Source organism: Podarcis vaucheri, assembly GCF_965113315.1.
Source record: "Podarcis vaucheri genome assembly, chromosome: 12".
In the NCBI taxonomy this organism is placed as follows: domain Eukaryota; kingdom Metazoa; phylum Chordata; class Lepidosauria; order Squamata; family Lacertidae; genus Podarcis; species Podarcis vaucheri.
In genome coordinates, this window is record NC_138750.1 from 28,713,961 (window position 1) to 28,733,956 (window position 19,996).

The window sequence follows — 19,996 nt, forward strand, 5'->3', positions numbered from 1 at the left end:
AAAAAAAAACAAAAACCTGTAGCTGTAACGGTTACTTTCCCCTTCCTCTTAGGTCAGTCATCACCCACCTATATCTGCATGTCACGCTGAATCTGATAACTTTGTGTTTTGGCAAGGTAACTCTTTAGCTTATTGTCTCTGGTTTTTACTTGAACGTGAAGGAAATCTATAAGCTCAAACGTTAGTGGCAGATGTTAGTGCAGCTTCAGAGATTGTGCTGGCTGTGCCAAAGAATCTGTTTCTATGGCATGATGGGGAAACACAGACATTGGCATAACAAACATACGTATCCTCAACCTTGGCTAACCTCAACCAGCCTTCACCAACTTGGTCTCTTCCAGATGTTCTGGGCTGTAGCTCCCATCAGCGATGCTGGTGGGGATCATGGAAGTTGTAGCCCAGAACATCTGGAGGACATAAGATCCTTGAACCTTAGGATTTAGTGAACCATCTGTAATTGAAACAGCTTGATGTAGCCAGTTTGGAGGAGGGTGCTGTTTTAGAAATGGCTGCTTACCGCCTTCCCAGTAAGCGGTGGTTGTGGCTCCGCCCGAGTCCCCTTGCTGCACGATGCCATCTTTGCGGCCGTTGCTGCGTCCCCTCGTAAGGTGTGCGGGCCCATGGGTTCCCACGAGGACCCTCGATTCAAGTAGGCCAATCTGCGGCCAATCTCAGGGGGGCAGGGTTTGGGGAGTAGACCTGGCTGAAGCAGGCTTCACTCAGGTCCACTTCCCACCTATTTATCTTGGCTGGTCCTGCTTGCAGCAGCACAGTCAGCCAGGAGCATCACATTTGTAGTGTTAATTCATTTAGCCCTCTCTAGTCGGGTGCTTCCGGGCAAGGGGACTCTGTAGCTGGGCACGCAAGGCAATTGATATCATCTTGCTGCCATAGACTTGAAACTGGTCTGTGGTATCAATACTACTCTACAATAATAGCATATACAGTGGTACCTCGGGTTACATACGCTTCAGGTTACAGACTCCACTAACCCAGAAATAGCGCTTCAGGTTAAGAACTTAGTTTCAGGATAAGAACAGAAAACGTGCTCCGGCGGCGCGGCGGCAGCAGGAGGCCCCCATTAGCTAAAGTGGTGCTTCAGGTTAAGAACAGTTTCAGGTTAAGAACATACCTCCGGAACGAATTAAGTACTTAACCCGAGGTACCACTGTATAAGTGGTGTGTGTGTGTGTGTGTGTGTGTGTGTGTGTGTGTGTCTTTTTAAAAACACACAGAAACAATGTAATAATACAACATTTTTTGAACAAACCAATAGGAAAACAAATTCTTGCCTGTTTCCCCAAACATTTGAATTGAAAGCAAGGACACAGTTAAACTGCTACACACTAAGCCCTATTGAGTTTACATTTGAGCAGCACTGAGTGGGTTGCTCTCAGGGAAACGAATGCAAGGACAGTTGGCTTATGCTTAAGTCTTCTGGAAACCTCCACTACTCAAGACACCGAAGTATTGTATTCCCTGCTTGTCATAAATGTTTCAGATGACTTCATTGTCTAAAACAAGAGTCTGGTTCCAATCTCCAAAGAGGAAAAATTAAAGCATCTACAAAATATGCTGTGGTTATACGAACTGCCATGATTTAAGAATCACAATATGTTTGCTTTAAGCATCTTAAGTCAGTATAACTATTAGTCACCAGGCTGAGTTTTCTCCTGGTTATATTCAGCACCATTTGAAGCTTAGGAGCTGTGATGTTACATAAGTGAAATACGAGATTTCACTATAGAGTTACATCTGATTGCAAATTTGTAAATGAGCAATGGAATGTATACTAGCCATAGTTTTGTGCAAAGTGAATGAGCCACAGCAAATTTCAGGCTCATGCACTCCTCTATCCTTCTTTAGTGTGGCTTGTTCAGATTTGGGTGAACCATAGTCTGTTGTGTTGTCTGTGTCGTTCGCTTTAGTTATGATTCATTTCAAACAGGTCACTTCCAACCATGTTTTCTGAAGCTTCTTGTTTAAAGTAACCATTGTTATTGTCAGCCACAGTTTCAGGGCTGCACCAAGCTGTAGTTAACTAAAAGTGAACACAAAAGCTTCCAAAGTCATCCTCATGGGTGACTGGGAGCATAAGAGAGAATCCATGAGCTCCATGTTTAGTGTGATTGCCCACATACCACTAAACCATGGTTTAGCATGACATTCAAACACAGCCACTATTCAATACCTTTGTCAATTTATTGATGGTCTCAGGCTTAAAGTATAACACTTAGTAAACAATTCAGCTCGACAATAGCAATATGTGTTTGGTGTTAAGGATGTACTTAGTTTATTACTGATTTTTAATTTTTAATTTAATTTTTTTAAAATTTCAGATATCAGATGGAAAAACAAATTCTGGGGGAAATCCATGGAAATTGTGCCAGTTGGTACAACACATGTAATTTTGCCAGCGTAAGTTCTGTAATTGTATGGAGACTGTAGTTCACATTTTGCGGCTCTGGGGTTGTCAAAACTTCTTTGGCAGAAAAATCTCCATATTTTTTCGCTTTCCATAACCTAGCAAATCATATGGTGCCACAGACAGAGAATTATGTGCATAACATATATACAAGATACCTGCTATCAGAAATTATTTTAACTAGGGATACCTTTGGACTGAACCTGGGACATACCATTATGGGCTCAACATTCTGTCGCTTATAAAAATTTCACCTGTTGAGTCAACAGCTTAAAATTTATCATCCCATGATCAAAGCTTGTGAATGTGGCAAATTCAGACTGATCTGATTGCAACAGGTTTATCAGTTTTAAAATGGCTACAAATTGACCCATTCACTCTTTTTAAAACAAGCTTATCGTATATTTCTTTCCAATTTTGATGAAAACTATAAATGCACTTTATTGAGGTTTATTGAGGAAAGCCATTTCTCATTGGTATGGTGAAGATCTGTGCAGCTGTTGAAAAGTTGTTAAAGCTTATGGCGGCAACTACATACAAAATAAGGGGTTGCGTATGCAGTTCAGTTCCGAAGGGGAAATTCTGCTAGCACTCCCAGTATTTGCTGAGAGCGCCACCGTGTGGATGCCGTGTGCAATGCCTATTCCTTTCATGCCTATTCCTTTTTGTGTATGGCAGTGTGTTGTAATGATTAGGAGATGCAGTCGCTAACCATGTGCACAATTGGAAATCTAAGAAACTGTTGTGGGCAGCACGTACCACAACTCCCAACACATGAACACGTTGTGACCTTCATCATAACCCCACTGCCCACTTGCACTGCCATTCCCTGTGCTCCTGCACTGACACAAGCATGAGTCAGTTCTAAGGAGGATTCCTCCAGGAATACAATAAAATTCAGATGCTTCAAAAGGCAATACAGAGCCACGTGTTTTGCCTCGATTTAGCATCTGTTGATTTTATTAATCTTTTGGATTTTTAAAAATACCTGTTCTGTTTTTATTGAGAAATCTAATGTTTCATATTTTTGCAAACCAGGTTTTCTTAGAATCAAGTGGTATATAAATTTTGCTAAATAAGATAAATAAATTTGCTATCCCCAAGTGCAAGTTTCCTATCTTGGTGAGATATTTTCTCTCTTTGCTTTGTCTCTGTTTGTCTTGAAAGGAATCAAAACTGGATATTCAGGCTGTTTGAGATGAATGTTTTAAGTAAAACCATTGATTTTATTAACTAATATTTTATTACAACATGAAATCACAGTCCTCTGTTTTCTCCTAGCTATAAGGACCATTATGAATGGAATAAGGTGACATCTTGCATTCATAATATATTAAGTGGACAGCGATGGATAGAACACTATGGGGAGATCATAATCAAGAATCTGAATGACCACAGCTGTCTCTGCAAACTTACTTTTGTAAAGGTAATATTAACATTACCTTGGATGTTCTCAAGAGTCTGTGCCATTTCATTTAAAAAGTCAGTAAGTTTACTAGCACAATTTCCTGGGCAATGAGGATGTTGAATAATATCCTGAGGTTGTAAGCTTACATAGTCATTTCTGGGCATATCTATAGGAGCAAGCTAATTCACGTTTTTTTCCTGATCTTTTGAAGTGATTTTGGTTTTGCTCATTTTATCTCCAGACAAAATACTGGAATCACAATGTACATGAGATTGAAGGAAATGTTTTGGACAAAAATGGGAAAGTAGTACATCGTATTTTTGGGAAATGGCATGAGAATATATACTGCGGAACACCATCTTCGCCAAAGTGCATCTGGAGAGCAAGTTAGTGACCAATCAACCATTTTATTTTTATGCACATATAAAGCATTTGCACTCCCTACATATGCTCTTCTATTGACTGCCACCTGCCACAATCTAGACATCTTAAGTTTCAGTACATTTTACTATAGTTCTTTACCATGCTATATACTATGGATGGAGTCTTGTAATGGAGAAATCCATAATAATTCACTATAAATGACTGTCTAGATAGGTCATATTTAAGACATTGGCCATATGCAGATAATGCTCAACCATGGCAAACAGTTCAACTGAATCCATGGTTAAGGGTTATCTTCAAACCAAAGCAGAGCAGTTGAAAACAAAACGGGAGTGGAAAACAAAAAATAAAAATGGGTAAAAAAAGTGGCATAGAATAAAACCACAGAGACACATAGAATCCATTGTTGTTAAAAACTTGTAGGAAGTCCTCTTGATGTCTAAATTACCGTAACCAATTTTGCCTGGCAAACATCCCTATGGAGGGAGTTCAGAGACTGGGGTGTTGCCACAGATATTATGTATGTAATCATTGCTCTTAAGTCATGAAATTATGAATAGAATTGGGCTGGAGAAAATAATCAAATCCATTTTTATTTGCAGATCCAATGCCAAAAGATTATGAACAGTGGTATGGTTTCACACAGTTTGCATTAGAATTAAATGAATTGGACCCGCTCACTAGGCCTCTGTTACCATCTACTGATACCCGATTTAGACCAGACCAAAGGTATTATTATTATTATTATTATTATTATTATTATTATTATTATTATTATTATTAAATAATTAAGTTTCCTGTAGCTGAATACATACTGAGGCAGCACTTATTATCTTGTACCCTTCAGAGGCTGGATGTGCATGTGTTGTGCCCATCATCAAGGAAAATCGGTTCTTACTGGTCAGTTTTTTGGGAAAGACAAAAAGAGAGTAGAGATCATTACCTGCCTCTGAAATGTCAGGGTCCCTTCCCTCCCATTTTTTGTTGAGTTCTAGAATCAGTTCACTGGTTGTTTTCCCAATCTGTAACCTGGGACAATTATCTGGTTGTTGGTTAAAAGCTCTAGCTACTTCATGGTTTGCAGATACTAAGCTAAGGGAGCCACAAAATAAAATGCCAATAATGCTTTGTTCTTTTATCGTTGCGTACGGCAGGCTCCTAGAGGAAGGGAATATTGAAGGAGCAGAAATGCAAAAACAAAGGATTGAGCAGCTACAGAGAGAGCGGCGGAAAGTTCTAGAAGAAAACAATATGGAGCATCAGCCTAGATTTTTCAGGTATTTTTTTAACATAGCAGATTTTTTTGCTGAAATGTCTGCTAATATGCTAGAAGAGTGGCACAGAAAGTGATCCACAAGATCGCGCTTCATAGTTCATTTCTCAGAATACTTACCTAATTGCTAAAGCCATAATTTTATTTATGTCTTGTGGCTAAAACAATGGGCTAGGAAAACCAAAGAAATTGTTTTCTTGCGGTGGGGTGGCTGGAAGCTAACTCGGAAACATGTTGGGAGAAGTGAGGAATCAAGGAATAAATGGGGAATCCTGTGGCTCTCTAGATGTTGTTGGACTACAACTCCAGTCATTCATGACCATTGGCCATGTTGGCTGAGGCTGATTGGAGATGGAGTTGAATAACAGCTCAAGGTCCAGGACACAGCTCCCAATATCCTACTCATGGATTTTTCCTGCAGAAACGTTGGTTCCTCATCACTGCCAGACATGATGGCATATTTGAGTTGCCTAGCTAGTTTGGGAGTTGGCATACAGTTGTACCTTGGATCCCGAATGCCTTGCAAGTCGAACATTTTGGCTCCCAAACACCGCAAACCCAGAAGTGAGTGTTCCGGTTTGCAAACGTTCTTTAGAACCTGAACGTCAGACGCAACATCCGCAGCTTCCGATTGGCTACAGGAGCTTCCTGCAGCCAATTGGAAGCCGCACCTTGGTTTCTGAACGTTTTGGAAGTCGAATGGACTTCCGGAACAGACTTCTGGAATGAATTCCGAGGTACCACTGTACTGTGATGGTGGTTTCAATTCTAGCTATCAGAAGGTGATCATAGGGGATTACTGTTCTACTTCATGAGGTTTATTCTGTGGTGTGCCTCAAGATTCAGTCTTATCCCCTGTGCTTTTCAGTATCTACATGAAACCTCTGGGGAAAGGGATTTGGGATAAAGTATCATCAGCATAAGGGATGCGGGTGGCGCTGTAGGTTAAACCACAGAGCCTAGGACTTGCTTATCAGAAGGTCGTGGTTCGAATCCCCGCAATGGGGTGAGCTCCCATTCCTCGGTCCCTGCTCCTGCCAACCAAGTAGTTCGAAAGCACGTCAAAGTGCAAGTAGATAAATAGGTACTGCTCCGGCGGGAAGGTAAACAGCGTTTCCGTGCACTGCTCTGGCTCGCCAGAAGTGGCTTAGTCATGCTGGCCACATGACCCGGAAGCTGTACGCCGGCTCCCTCGGCCAGTAAAGCAAGATGAGCGCCACAACCCCAGAGTCGTCCGCGACTGGACCTAATGGTCAGGGGTCCCTTTACCTTATCATCAGCATATACAACCCTATACTTCATTTCAGTATTCCAGGTGAAGCATTGTATGTCTTAAATGAATTTGAAATATAGTGTGGGATCCAGTGAGATTAATAAACTGAAGCAGATGTGGCAAATGTGTGCAGTGTGAAAGGTCCAATTGATCTGGAAGTGGATGGTTCTCTTGCTCTGGATAGGGTTACACTTGCAGCCAGTTCCCATGCTTCTGAAATCTCCAGTGGCAGCTGTGCCCAGGAGTTCAGTTTTGGCAATATAGCTTGATCTGCCAACCGCTACCACTTTTAGAGTAGCATAATTATTCATCATTAGCCACTGCTGAGTGTGTGAAATGTCAGACTCAGACCAGGGAAATTCCAGTTAAAATCCTCACTCAACCTGAAGCTGGTTAGATGTCTAGTCTTACTTTGCAGGGTGGTTCTGAGGATTAAATGGGGTGTGGGAGGAATATGAATGCCACACTGAGTGGCATAAAACATACATGTTTCACAGGAGAATTAAAAAAAGCTCTGTTGATTGTTTGACAGGAAATCTGAAGATGACTCCTGGGTCAGCAATGGAACTTATCTAGAACTTAGAAAAAACCCTGGCTTTTCCAAGGTGGATAATGCTGTCTTATGGTGAAAAAACAAAAACAAACGAAAAGGACATTGTAGCTGCTGTTTCTCTGATTATAAGAATGGAAATGCTGCGTATCACCATAACCTTCTAGACTCCTGCTTGATTTAGATTTTTGACAAGCACATTTGCGTTACTCTGTTTGTCTTTTGCTATTTTGATAGTAACCATGATTTATTTGAATGTACAAAAAACTCTAATTTTCTTGACATATATATTTAATAAATGATTGTTGAATGTTATCTCTGAAAGGGTGGGGTGGGGAGGAGAGAAGCTTTAACACTATTTTTTCCAAAGGATGATGCAAGTTCAGATTTAATGCCTTATTGAGTTGTGTGATAAACAGTATTGGCCAGGAACCTTCAGCCGCACTACAGTAACTGAATGGAGGCAGCTGACCCCACCCCACAAGATGTCAGTAAGCTAACCAAAGCCAGAGTGAGTGTGTTTCTGTCTCTTGCCTGAGATTCCATCTCAGTTACTGATCTTTTGGGAATCTTTTTTGTGGTTTGGATTTGCTTTGTTTTTGAGCACATGGGCAGATCAATGCATAATACCATGAGATGGCGATGTTTCTTCGCCCAGTTCTGCCTAGCTGTGCTGGGCACTGCTATCATGGAGCGGCTAGCTGCACCCACCTCAACTGTGGATGAGCGGAAGGCACTCCTGTGGAATCCCTGCTGGCAGTAGCTGCTATATATCCCCAAATCGGGAGCAGAGCTGCATAAGCTAAAGTTCGCTTGGATCCTCGGCCAGTCCAGCCACCAGTTACTTGTGGAAACGGGCCCAATCTGGGCCTCTCTGTTGTACCAGCCTGGAGCTGGTATAATAAGGAAGCAAAATGGTTGTTGTCCCTACCCTAGCTGCCATTGGGCTCTGGGATGCAGCGGTCGGTCTTCACTGCTCTGTTTAGCCCTTCCGTTGCAGCCTGCTGGCGGTCTGGATTGCTCCTGTTCTTTTTATTCCATTAGCTAACCCATTCCAAGAAAGTAGTACTAAGCGGTAGTAGCATTGATGGTTCTACTGCCTTACATGCAAGCAAAAGGACACAGACACCTAGGAACTTCTCTTATGCCTTGTTGACCTTTACGGAAGCAGGACCACCGCAGACTTCAGCAGGGCTCGCACAGTGGAAGTTCCAAGTGGAATGTGTCCCAGATTTGTGCAGTTGGCATATATGAATCATGCTGTGTAGACTGAACTTTTGAGGCACAGTCCAACCAAAGTTAGCGATGGCTTAGTTCATATTAAAATCCAATAGAAAAGCTGTTCATTGCGAGCAGCTACCTTTTCCTAGAAAGCACCATTTGGTTAAATGCAATTTAGTGGTACTCCTAAACAGAGCTTGTGGGTAAAAAAATAATGACCAAATGGAAAAGAAACACGGTTTTCTTTGGGGCTGGCAATATCTTTACAGAGCATGGACTCTTTATTTTACGATTCTGGTTTGTTTTTAATAAGAAGATCCTGCTAGACAATTTTTTTAAAAGCCCTCCTTTTTAACTATTTGGAAAGTAGCTAAATGTGGTTAAGAGACAGGTGTTTTCTGAAATAAGATTTCGGTATTTTCTACCTCTTCTGAGCAGCACATTTATTATCTTGTATTATTAAAAAAAAAAAAACCATCTGCCTTAGATACAATGTATGGAATATATGATCTTCCTTTACCTGTTTAGTGTTTTAAGGTAAATATTTGTCTTGCACTAAAATGGTTATGTTTTTCCTATATCCTCTCTATGTATTCTAATATCTTCATGAGCATCTTTAGCATGTTGAAGAAGGAATCCAAAGTAGACAAAACAGCACTTTGGAATGTAGGTGGCAGTCTTGTTTGTTTTTCTTTTGTTAAATCACAGTTTTAATATAATATCATGCTAAACAGGAAACGTGTGTGCAGAAAATTAGAGTCTGAAACACATACTTCTATAAGCTTTCAGGTCCATTGCCTACAAACTGATGGGAGAGTGGTCCTGGATTACAGTGTTGAATGGTACTTTCTGTAAATTAGTAAAGCATTCTTTCTTCATCTTAGTATGTAGTACATGTCTTGCATCCAAGTGCTGTGAACAGAAGTAAAATACATTAATTTGAATATGCGTGCGGAGCTTTTCCCTGCGTGAGCTGCCCCAAATCACTTGTGGCAAAGGGAGCAGCTCCATACAAGTATTTTGTCCCACCTGGTTTAGAGCTGTTCCTTCTAATAAGCAAACAGGTTCAGGCAGGGTTTTTCCTGCAAACTGTATAGCGCACAACTAGATCACAACTAACTTAGCGAGACACAAGATGCATGAGGACGAGCGTTCGCAACGGCACAAGCACACCACCATACAAAACTAAAGCTAACATAGTTAACCAGCTTGTTCTGCAGATGCACATTGATGGAGTGGCGAAATAGAAAACGTTAATGACCTTCTGAACTCTCCCATTTATATATGCCTAAGCAGTCTCAAGGGAAACCAGATTTTAGCAAAACTGCATAAACTTTCCAACTGAAGTGGGGGTGGCGAGAACCCCTCAGACATCAGTTAATAATTTTTCCATTCATTTATTTATAAGATCTTCCATTACAATAAGATCATGTCTGTCACTCAGCACAACAATTGCTTGCTGCCTCATTAAACACTCAGGGTCTTACTAGGCGCTATGTTCACCCCATATTTGTGCCCTTAACTGCAATGGTGGTGTTGTTTTTTATACAAATTGGTAGTGTGGGGTGCAGACTCTGAACTAGGACCTTAGCATTGAGGGTTCAAGGCTTTCAGCCGTTGCCCCCTGCTACAGTCCTGGTTAGGATCTGGGCGGTCCACACCAGCGATGTGCATGAGAAAAAAATGTTCTCATTCATCTCAATGGAAGCTCTTTTTTATAGGCAAGTTCCTGGTGTGGGCAGTTCAGATTAGGATTATGGAGAGCGAGGTAAATAAGGTTACCAGATTTTTTTCAATGAATCCGGGGACACTTTTCAATTCCCTACTAAATAGATTGATTTTGTCAGGGGACTGATTTATTAATCTGGGGACTTTCCCCCGGAAACGGGGACATCTGGTAACCGGTAATGTCCCCCCTCCTATACTAGAGTCCCAATGTGAATTTGGGACCCTAGATCAATATGGAGATAACATACCTAGTTTTTCATTCATATAAAGCAATGACAGTTATTCTAACTTTTCTTCCCCACGCCCTTGCATCCACATAGCAATTTACTTGCGGGGGCTCACTATTTGACAATATCACACATTATATATTTTTTGCACTAATTGAGATTTCTTGTAACTTGTAATTTTCTTTGGGACAATTCCTTCTTAAAAAAAAATGTAATTATTTTCCAGACAAAAATTATTCCATTTTTGGACAGGTTTGCTCTTTCATTTACAATCCATTTATTTGTATATTATCTCTGGCATAAATCATATTCCGTGCTTACAGTCAGTTAAGATTTGGGTATGTAATTTTGCCTTGCACTTTCAGAAATGTCACTGCTGCTTAGCTGCTGCAGTCCTTGGAAACGCTTGTTTCCTTTTGTCTTTTATTGCTTTGTACAGTTGAAATGCAGTTTTAAAAAAAACCAAAACATTTAATGCAGCTTTTAAAGAAACAGATACAATCATTGTTCATGAGCCAAGAGCTTACCGTAATGTGTGCATTAGTCAGTTACTGCTGGGATAGAACTCTAGGCTCTAATTCGAAAAGGAACATTGCTCTGCGCAGTGCTTCAATTTTTGTTTGCTAGATTTTGTTTTGGTTTTTAAAAAGAAAGATTTGCACGCCCTGTGGGTCAGCATGTTCATTTCGCTGTTTTCTCGATTTCACATACATAGAATGGGGAACTGGATGCATGATGAAACAGGCATATGGCCAGTTCATCACACACATTGCATCACTTATTACAGATAGCTTAGCATCATTTCATCTGACCTTTATCACATTGACACAGGGCCGTAATTTCACCTTTTACACACACATCATCCAATCTTCTGCAAAACCCATAGCTTTTCTTTTTCAAGGGAGGGCCGGGCCCATGAATGCAGCAATTGAAATTAAGGGTTTAATCACGTATTTTTGTGATCTTTTAAATATTTCCTGCCTGATCACCTCTTATTCCCCTGAGTATATGCATATGGTAAGAGGAATTTTCAGCCCACCTCACTAGAGCAAAACGTGGCAGGTAAATATGCCAATGATCACCACCACCATAGTAAGTAATTCTGGATATTAGGCAGCCTGATTTTCCAATATTTGGGGGAGGATACTCAAGTGTGGTGCAAGGGCATGCACACATCACTTTGTGTTGTCTTAGCCCTTCGGATCCAGTTATGTAATTGGACTGGTCCCACTCCACTGAAATTTTGCATGTTCATATTATTACCTGCAATCACCACCTAAACAATTCGATTGCTGTAATTCACTCTAAAGGTGTAATTAGGTGTAAACCTGCATGATTTACGTGCCACGGAAGAGGAAAGGCAATTGCTTCAGCAATTGCTGGGACCTGGCTGAATATCCATACCAACTCATTCTATACATATCTGATATTATTTGAGGGCACTTACAAGTGGAAGGTTTCTGTCAGGTACCTGACAACTGCACTCTGGCACTGGCAGGGCTGTCTGTTTCCTTGCTGGTTTCAGCTGCTCCACACTGATTTGCAGCATTGGCGCAGGAGGAACAGCAGATCAAGGAAAGTATTAGCCAGACCACACCTGGAATACTGTGTCCGATTCTGGGCACCACAATTTAAGAAGCAATGAAGCACCAAACCAGTGGTGGAAGCTTCAGACTATTCTATTAGGGTGCTAAGGCGTTTTTTTTTTAATTGAGTTCTTTTCTGTTTTTGATACCACAAACTACCATCTGGAAGCACCCTTAGTATCTTATCAATTAAACATACATCTAGATACCATTATTATTATTATTATTATTATTAGCACTATATTTATATCCCACCTTTCTCCCATAACTGGGAATCACAAAAATTAAATACAAATGAAGCACACATATAGCTAAAAACATATTAAAGGTTATGGTTAAAAAGCAGTTAAACTATATTGAAACTGTATCCATTAAAATGCAGGCAGTGGGAGGAGGGGACACAGTACATCACTGTTTCCTTATATGCAGTCAGTTCCCAAAAGAACTGGAGGAATAAAACAGTTTTCACCTGCCAGTGGAAGGACATCAAGGAAGGAGCCAATAATAACATACGTATAAGTATATGAGGTTGGATCCAAAGGAACTTTCTCTGCAAGATGTCTGCTGGGGCAGGACAAGTTGAAGCAACTATCCGGGGCCAGAATTACTCTAGCTTGCTCTGGGCAGAACCACCATTGCATTGCATCACTAAAGGAACGAGTTTAAAGATGATACAGATTTGGTTATGCAAATTTAGAAATAAGTACTATAATTTAATTAGAAAGTCAGTACATCTTATAGTGGAGAAGACTGTGACCAGGTGAGCTATCCTGCTGTCCAGGTATTAATCGTTGATAAGCAACTTCAAGGTCTTCTCTGCTCTCCCTTCTTGTGGTTCCTAAATCTATAAACCAGACTTGAATCTGACAGTCCTTCAAATAGAGGGTTCCCTTTTGAGAAATAGGGCACCCTAGCGCCAGGATAAGACCATATCATTGGTAACCTTGTCTGGGGTATGCTAACTGACCATGGCTACAATCAGGTGGGGTGCAATCATGTAGCCATCTATCCCAACTCTTATTTTTGAATTAAATTGTTCCATCTTTGTCATTATTTTGTCATGTTCATTCTATGCTTGGTTCAAATGTACCAAGCACCGAATCTCCTCAGTTTGGGGCTGGTGCAGATTTGATATATTGGATGAGTAAAATTAGCTGCTTTTTTCTACTGGTCTACATTTTTTTCTGTTCTCTGTTACCCTATAATACATAAATATACAGAACACTGAAAGTTGTTTTTGTTTGGGGAAAATATATAAGGGAATTTCTTGTATTCTCTAAACCGTCTGAAGTAGTTGGAAGGAGAAAAATAACAGTTTAGGGTGCTGTGAAGAAGGTGGATGGATGGTCTCTCTCCATACTGAAGGTCTTTGGGAAATAAAGAAGGAAAATAAGCTAGCTTTCTCTTGTCAATAAAACATAATCAGTGTTACTGCATATCTTTTTTTACTTAAAGCAACTATTTTTTCACCTAAATCTAAGGACAATAAAGCTATCGCTCTTCTCTACTTTTCTCCCTATTTAGCTGCCACATTAATATATTTCCAAATTCTTTAATATTGTTTTGATTTTTTTCACACGATCTTGTTAGACTCCTTGCAAAAAAAACACACATACAAAAACCAACAACAATCCTGGCCTCCTTCAGTAGAAACTAGGTGAAATTGTTATCATTTCAGAATCAGGATGATCCTTTAACATTTTGGTTTTCAAGTTACTGTTCAGAGGTTGCTCTACTTCACATGAACGCTTGATTGCTACAAATATTTCATTGTTCAAATGATAATCTCATTTGGATTGGGAAGGTACTTACTTTAACCTGCTGATGGACTGTATCATTATACAATGGGTGTTTTCACTGTTGCAATATTATTGTCTTCCAGTTTTCTTTGTTTTTTCTTTTTATACCATGAACTTGCTATAAAAGTTCTGGCTCATCTTACTGTGTATCATATTATGTATTTGATCCCCTGTAACTAGTTTAGTTAGATGTTAATAAATTTTACATCTCAAATACCATCACACATCCTGGTGTTTTGTGTTGCGGTTTTTAAAATTCCATTGCCGTCTGCCTTCCAAGTAGGCAGTTGGAAGCCTGATGCGTCACATTTATACTCGCCTCAGGATATCACCATTGTACATTTTGCCAGGCAAAAATCCTCAACGGTTTGCTGTAACATCTGCGCGCTCTCCAGATTAATGAGGCGAACGAAAGAACATGCCGTAGAAATCCCATGCCACAGCACAGATCAGAAAAAATACAGATTTCATGGAGTGTAAGAATGCACACAGGCTTAATTAAGTTGGAAAGAAACCCCGAATATGACGCACACTAGAACTTGCTCAATCTGCAGGCCCAGGTAAACAGGTCCTTCAAATGGGACACTTCTGTTCATTTTATTCCTTAGATAAGCAATTCTGGGGAAATAGACAGCTATTAATGGAGCTTCTGGTCTGCTCAGTGTTCCCAGTCTCCATAATCCAGAACAAATAGATCAACCTAAGACAGTGGTGGCGAACCTATGGCAATCGTGCCAGAGTGGGCATTCAGACCCATCTGTGGGCATGTGTGCCATCGCCCCAGCAGACAAAGTGATCAGCTGCTCCCCCCACACACACCAGTGCTGGCGGGAAACGCTCCCTAGAGTGTGTTCCGGCCACAGGGTCATTGGTGGATGTTGCATGCCCCCCCCTTCTGTGATCCGGAAACGCTTCGGCCGCAGCGGCATTGGGAGGAGTTGCACACCCGCCAACCAGCTGGCGGTCTGCTGTTGGTGGGTGGGCAGGCGCATGCTGGCTGCGTTGACATGAGGGATTTCAGCTTTTCTAAGAGTGCTTAGTGATTTTCTGTATTCTTCCCCTAAAAAAAAAAAGCTGCAGAACGCTGTGCAATTCCCTCCCCCATAAAAAGCTCAACAGTTTGGGGCAATCTTCCCCCCAAAGGCTCAACAATTCTGGGCCATCTCCCCCCATTCTCTAAAATTTGAGTCCCCAAATTCTTAGTCTTGGACACAGGAGCGTAAATTGCCGTGTTGGCACTTTGTGATAAATAAGTGGGTTTGGGGTTGCGGTTTGGGCACTTGGTCTCTAAAAGGTTCGCCACCACTTACCTAAGATGGCACCTAGTAGGCTCCTTGACAGATGGAAACCATTACAAACTGGCCAGGCCGCCACACCTAATTTTCACGTTGCATGCAAAAATGTGCTTCTCTCATCTCTGTCCATCTTCTGTGCTTCCTATGGTGATCTGGAATTCTATTTGTGCCTGAAGGGTTGACCGTATTGAGCCAAAGATCACATGGCACAGCTCTTGCTGGTCAAAGTATTGTGGTACCAGCACCAAGAAAATTGCCTCAGTGATATAAAAAAATGTCTTCAGGATCACATTTATCCACTCCCTACATCCTCCATTGCCCCACCTTCTTCCTTTACCAATAGTTTACTGTGCAACAACTTTACCCTATGCCAGTCTCCCAGATGTCCAAAGTGGGCAATTTGAAGCACACAAGGATGGTCATTGATGTCTCCTCATGTGACTTGCAGCTCAGAGGTGTTTACTGCATCCTGAAACTTTTTTGTGTTATTGGTTTTATCTGTATGATGTAAAAATGACATGAAATGGAAATGAGTTTAAAAAACAACCATTAAGGTGCTACCAGAAACCACCTTCCCCGTGTGTGTGTGTGTGTGTGTGTGTGTGTGTGTTATGAGAACCTCTGGGTTTAAAGCAACAAAAGATAGTGAACTTATTGCTAGTGGAATATTTTGCTTGCTCTGCTGTCAGCTTGGCAGCAGCTTTGACATGCTGCCATATCCCAAAATAAAGTCGAGAGATCATGCTACTGTATTTCTCCCTGTTCATTTCAAAACTGGGCTAATAAAATATCTGCCATTTATTTAGCCCTTTGACAGTGTTGGGTTGCCATATTTCAAAAAGTAAAAACCAGGACACCCCAAAAGTTGTTAAGCTTCTTTTAGGGCTCAAATTTGTAGAAAAGTAAATTGTTGAGCTTTTTTTCCCAGGCCAAAGAGCCACCTTTTGGAAGTCCTCCCTTGGATGTCATTTCTGCCTTTGAAGTCCCAATAATATCCTGGGGAATCCAGACATATGGCAGCCCTAACAGATGAAACATGGAAAAGCGTCTCCTCTGCTGATCTTGGTGCACAAGCAGGTTGATATGGGAAGAAGCATTCCTTAAGTGTTTGAGACCCAAGCCTTTTAGAATATTCCAGAGGCAGGCATAACCTATGAAGGGGCTGCAAATGCCAGATACTTTGCAGATTGCTTCCAGGTTGGCTTTGGCTTATGTGTGGCCTGCAGTGCTATTAAAATATTATAATTTTTTTGAATGCCCATATGTAGCCACTAGATGTCACCAGAAATCACATAAAATGTATTGCTTTTGTAGAAGAAGAAATGAATGACCTTAAAATGATGCAGTTTTTGGTGGGGCAAGAGTCAAGTACCGTATATGGTATATCATTGGAGTGTATTCTATATTGAGAGTTAAAATTGAGCACCATGGCAGCCTTAAAGTAATTCAATCCCAAGTCAGTCTTCATTCACCTGAGTTACAAGCTCATTTGGGAATCATTACTAATGTTACAGAAATCCTTAGATCAGCAGCTCCCAAGTTAGAGGTCAAGGTACACTAGTGAGTTGAGAGAGATCTGAAGAGTGCATTCAAATTTGAAACAACAATCGATGCCCTTTGGACGAAGTGAGGAGACCTAGCCCAAGTAATAGAATCAGATTTAATTGGGGAGAAATTACTGGCTCCCACTTTCAGTGAAGACACAGATCCTTCAATGCAACATACTTGAGGTAGCATGTGGTCTGTAAAACTCCCTAGGAGAGCTTGCTGTTGTCCTGTTCTGCCTTTAGAAGATAGGTCAAGCAGCTGCTGTTTGGCTTGGGCGATCCATGAAATCTCCCACGGAGAGCCTCAAGGTCCATAAATAGCAACACCCTAGTGGTCCTGGGCCCTAAGGAGGTTAGATTAGCCTCAGCCAGAGCCAGGGCCTTTTCAACACTGGCTCCAGCCTGGTGGAACGCTCTGCCTCATGAGACCAGGGCCCTGCAGGATCTGATTTCTTTCCGCAGGGCCTGTAAGACAGAGTTGTTCCGCCTGGCCTTTGGCTTGGAGCCAATTTGATTCCCTCCCTCTCTTTCTTTTTTCCTTTCCTTCTCCTCCTGCGATGAGGCTACATTTTAATATTTTAATGTTTCAATATTTTAATGTTGTATTTTAATTTTGTTTTTAAGTTGTAATCATTCAACTTGTTTTTATTATTGCTTGTAAGCCGCTCTGAGCCCAGCCTTGGCTGGGGAGGGCGGGGTATAAATAAAAATTATTATTATTATTATTTTATTATTAAATAAACTGGATTTCTGTATCTGCTGCTGATAGGCAAGGAGACCTCGGGAATGAGTGATCCCTGCTCTGCTCATCATCTCCAGGGCAAGAATATAAGTGCACTAGGATTCTTTATGCATCCCATGCTGAAGCTGACTGGAGTCAGGGAATCCCAGAATCAACACCATTGCTCAGAAAGAAGAGTCCCATGACTGCCTGTGTAGCCTTATGAGGCTTTGCCCTCGGGTGGGAAAAATATTGCACCTGGGAAAGGGAAAATGAGAGTCAACAGACACTCAAGGAATAGTTTCGGAGAAAAAGCTTTTATTTCTGCCATTCATGAACTGGTAGAAGGAGCAAGTGTGATAACTCACAAAAAGCACGCACGAGTTCACAGTCATGTGCACAAACAGATATACCCTTCCAGTTCCCTCCCTCTTTCTCCTCCTTCTAGAGTCCTGCCCATGAGTTTCTCTGAGCATGAACAGAAAGCTGTCTTGGGACTCTTGGACTCTTGGCACCCTTCCCAGGAAAGGGGGGGTGAGAGCCAAGGGGTCGAGGGGCCCTGGTGGTTCAGCATGTCCAAGATGTTGCAACCGAATGAGATAAAAGTCAGTTCTCAGGCCTGAGTATTCTTGGCAATGACAGAGCCTATTCATTAGCCTTTTGAAGCCTTCTTGTGCTGATAAAAGTAACGGTTTTTCCTATGTACCAGCATCTTGTGAGAATCCACAGAAAAACTGTAGTTGTGGATTTTAGGAGAGAGAAAGGGAATTTTGGACAGTTTTGAGGCCCGGGGTGATTTCACAGACAGGATTTGCGTATCCTGTCCCTTCACCTGGGAAAGGGGAGGAGAAAATTTTGGAAAGCTATGTGAACAAAGCTATCTTACAGTTGCAGGTGGGATGGCTGATTGTGGTTCTAGGGACTGGTTGAGAAATTTTGAGCTGGATTCAGACGAACTCAATTCCTGTTTAATTTAAGAGGGTTTGTTAAATCATTACTTATTTGTCCCATTGATTTCAGTGGCATCCAAGTTTAATGGAACAAGCAATACATGACTTGATAAGTCCCACTGATTTCAATGGAAGCGAAGCACAACTAACACGGGCTGGTTGCAACCAATATAAGCAAGGATGAAGTGAGAAATCAGTGAAAGCCAAATTGACAAATGGATTTTCAAGAGTTTAGCTCACTGGGGGCCTTTAGCTAGGTTGAAAAATGGCCCTGGATTATTTTGGGTTGGTTTTTAATTGGGGTGGGGAGCTGGGAAAGGAAGTTTGTTTGACATTCACCATCATCTAAAGCAAATATTTATACTGAAGTCAAGTTACATGGTAACATAACATGCATGAAACAAAGGTTTATCGGATGGTTTTTAAAAAAATCTTTTTTATGACTAAGCCCTAAGGCAGCAAGTGTTTGAAAAATACAGATCCAGATGGTTCCTAATAAAACATGAATGAGGCCAGATGGCTCTTAACAAAGTACTGCTGAGGCAAATCTTTTAAGATATATCAGGGACTATTGTTCAAATTTTATCTGAAATTCACAAAAGTGAACAATCAAGAAATGAGAGAGCAATTTGTTTGATCTTCATAACATGCAGGTGGTAACCACTTAGATTATAAAGGTGCAACTATATTATCTCTGTATTTGTGTGCCCTGTGGTGTCTATTGCTCACAGGCACAATACTCATCCTACAAAATAATTCCCTCATGAATGTGAGTTGTACAAAAATACAAATCTGTTCCAGTGTTGTTCCCTCTCACTTAAATAGTTATTGTACAGAAAAAATGATCCTGCATAACTGTGTTAAGTTTAAGCCGTGTACATCCTTTCTGAAATTCTTTGGGGAGTGGTCCCTCTATCTATACTATATGCCCATAACCTTCTGCAAGGATTCATGCTTTTTGTATACATGAGCAAAAAAGGCCAATCTGTTGCAATAGTTGGTAGATATTACTTTGGTAAATTAGCCTCTTGGACTATGACACCTGGTGGCTGAAATAAATAACTGACACAAAGTTCTGAATTTTGTTCGTGAGTAGATCTTGCAGCAAGCAACCAAATCTCTACCAAATCTCCCATTACTGTATTATCATAGTCCATTGATGTTATTTCTTTAGCTAAACCTTCCTGGAATGCTGATCTGAACTATAAAATGGTAATTTTCTGGAGTCGAAATGAGAGTACCCCTAAACATTTTTTTAAGGGGGGTAACCATTGGTTGTACTGTATATCTGAGGTGCAAGTAAGATAAGATTCCTTTGGGGGTGATTCCTTTACAAAGAAATGAATATCAGGAGGGTTTTGTTGTTTTTTCCTTCCAAACATTCGGGAAGAAGAAGATAATAATTCCAAGGCCGCTTGTGATTCAGGCATTTGTGATCTAACTCGCAGTGCGTTCAAATCCACCAGTCAAAATCCCCAACGATATTCAGTGACAGGTAAGGAGGCACTGATTTCAACAGGACTTCCCCACGGACTGACCTAGGAAACCCCGCCGCCCAGGTGCGTGGCTGCGCGTGCGCAGTGGGTATAGCAGCGCGCGAGCCCCAGGA

The 19,996-nt window shown here is 41.1% G+C and overlaps 1 protein-coding gene and 1 long non-coding RNA gene across 6 annotated transcripts in view; one reads left to right on the top strand and one right to left on the bottom strand.

Moving 5' to 3' along the window:
• The window catches only part of OSBPL3 (oxysterol binding protein like 3), a 59,609-nt gene extending 45,516 nt beyond the window's left edge, over nt 1–14,093 (top strand). For all 5 annotated transcript variants that reach the window (XM_082193321.1, XM_082193323.1, XM_082193322.1 and 2 more), the window contains 7 exons: nt 53–116; nt 2,340–2,418; nt 3,707–3,851; nt 4,075–4,219; nt 4,820–4,946; nt 5,372–5,494; nt 7,296–14,093. In XM_082193321.1, coding sequence (XP_082049447.1) covers nt 53–116; nt 2,340–2,418; nt 3,707–3,851; nt 4,075–4,219; nt 4,820–4,946; nt 5,372–5,494; nt 7,296–7,392 — 780 coding nt within the window. In that variant the 3' untranslated portion in view covers nt 7,393–14,093. The remainder of the gene's footprint in view (nt 1–52; nt 117–2,339; nt 2,419–3,706; nt 3,852–4,074; nt 4,220–4,819; nt 4,947–5,371; nt 5,495–7,295) is intronic.
• A 3,126-nt stretch (nt 14,094–17,219) lies between these two features.
• LOC309515598 lies at nt 17,220–19,577 on the bottom strand. Its single transcript, XR_014212553.1, has 2 exons — nt 18,270–19,577; nt 17,220–17,647 (listed from the first exon to the last, which is right to left on the bottom strand). It is a non-coding gene; the product is annotated as an uncharacterized lncRNA (long non-coding RNA).
• Nucleotides 19,578–19,996: the final 419 nt, after the last annotated feature.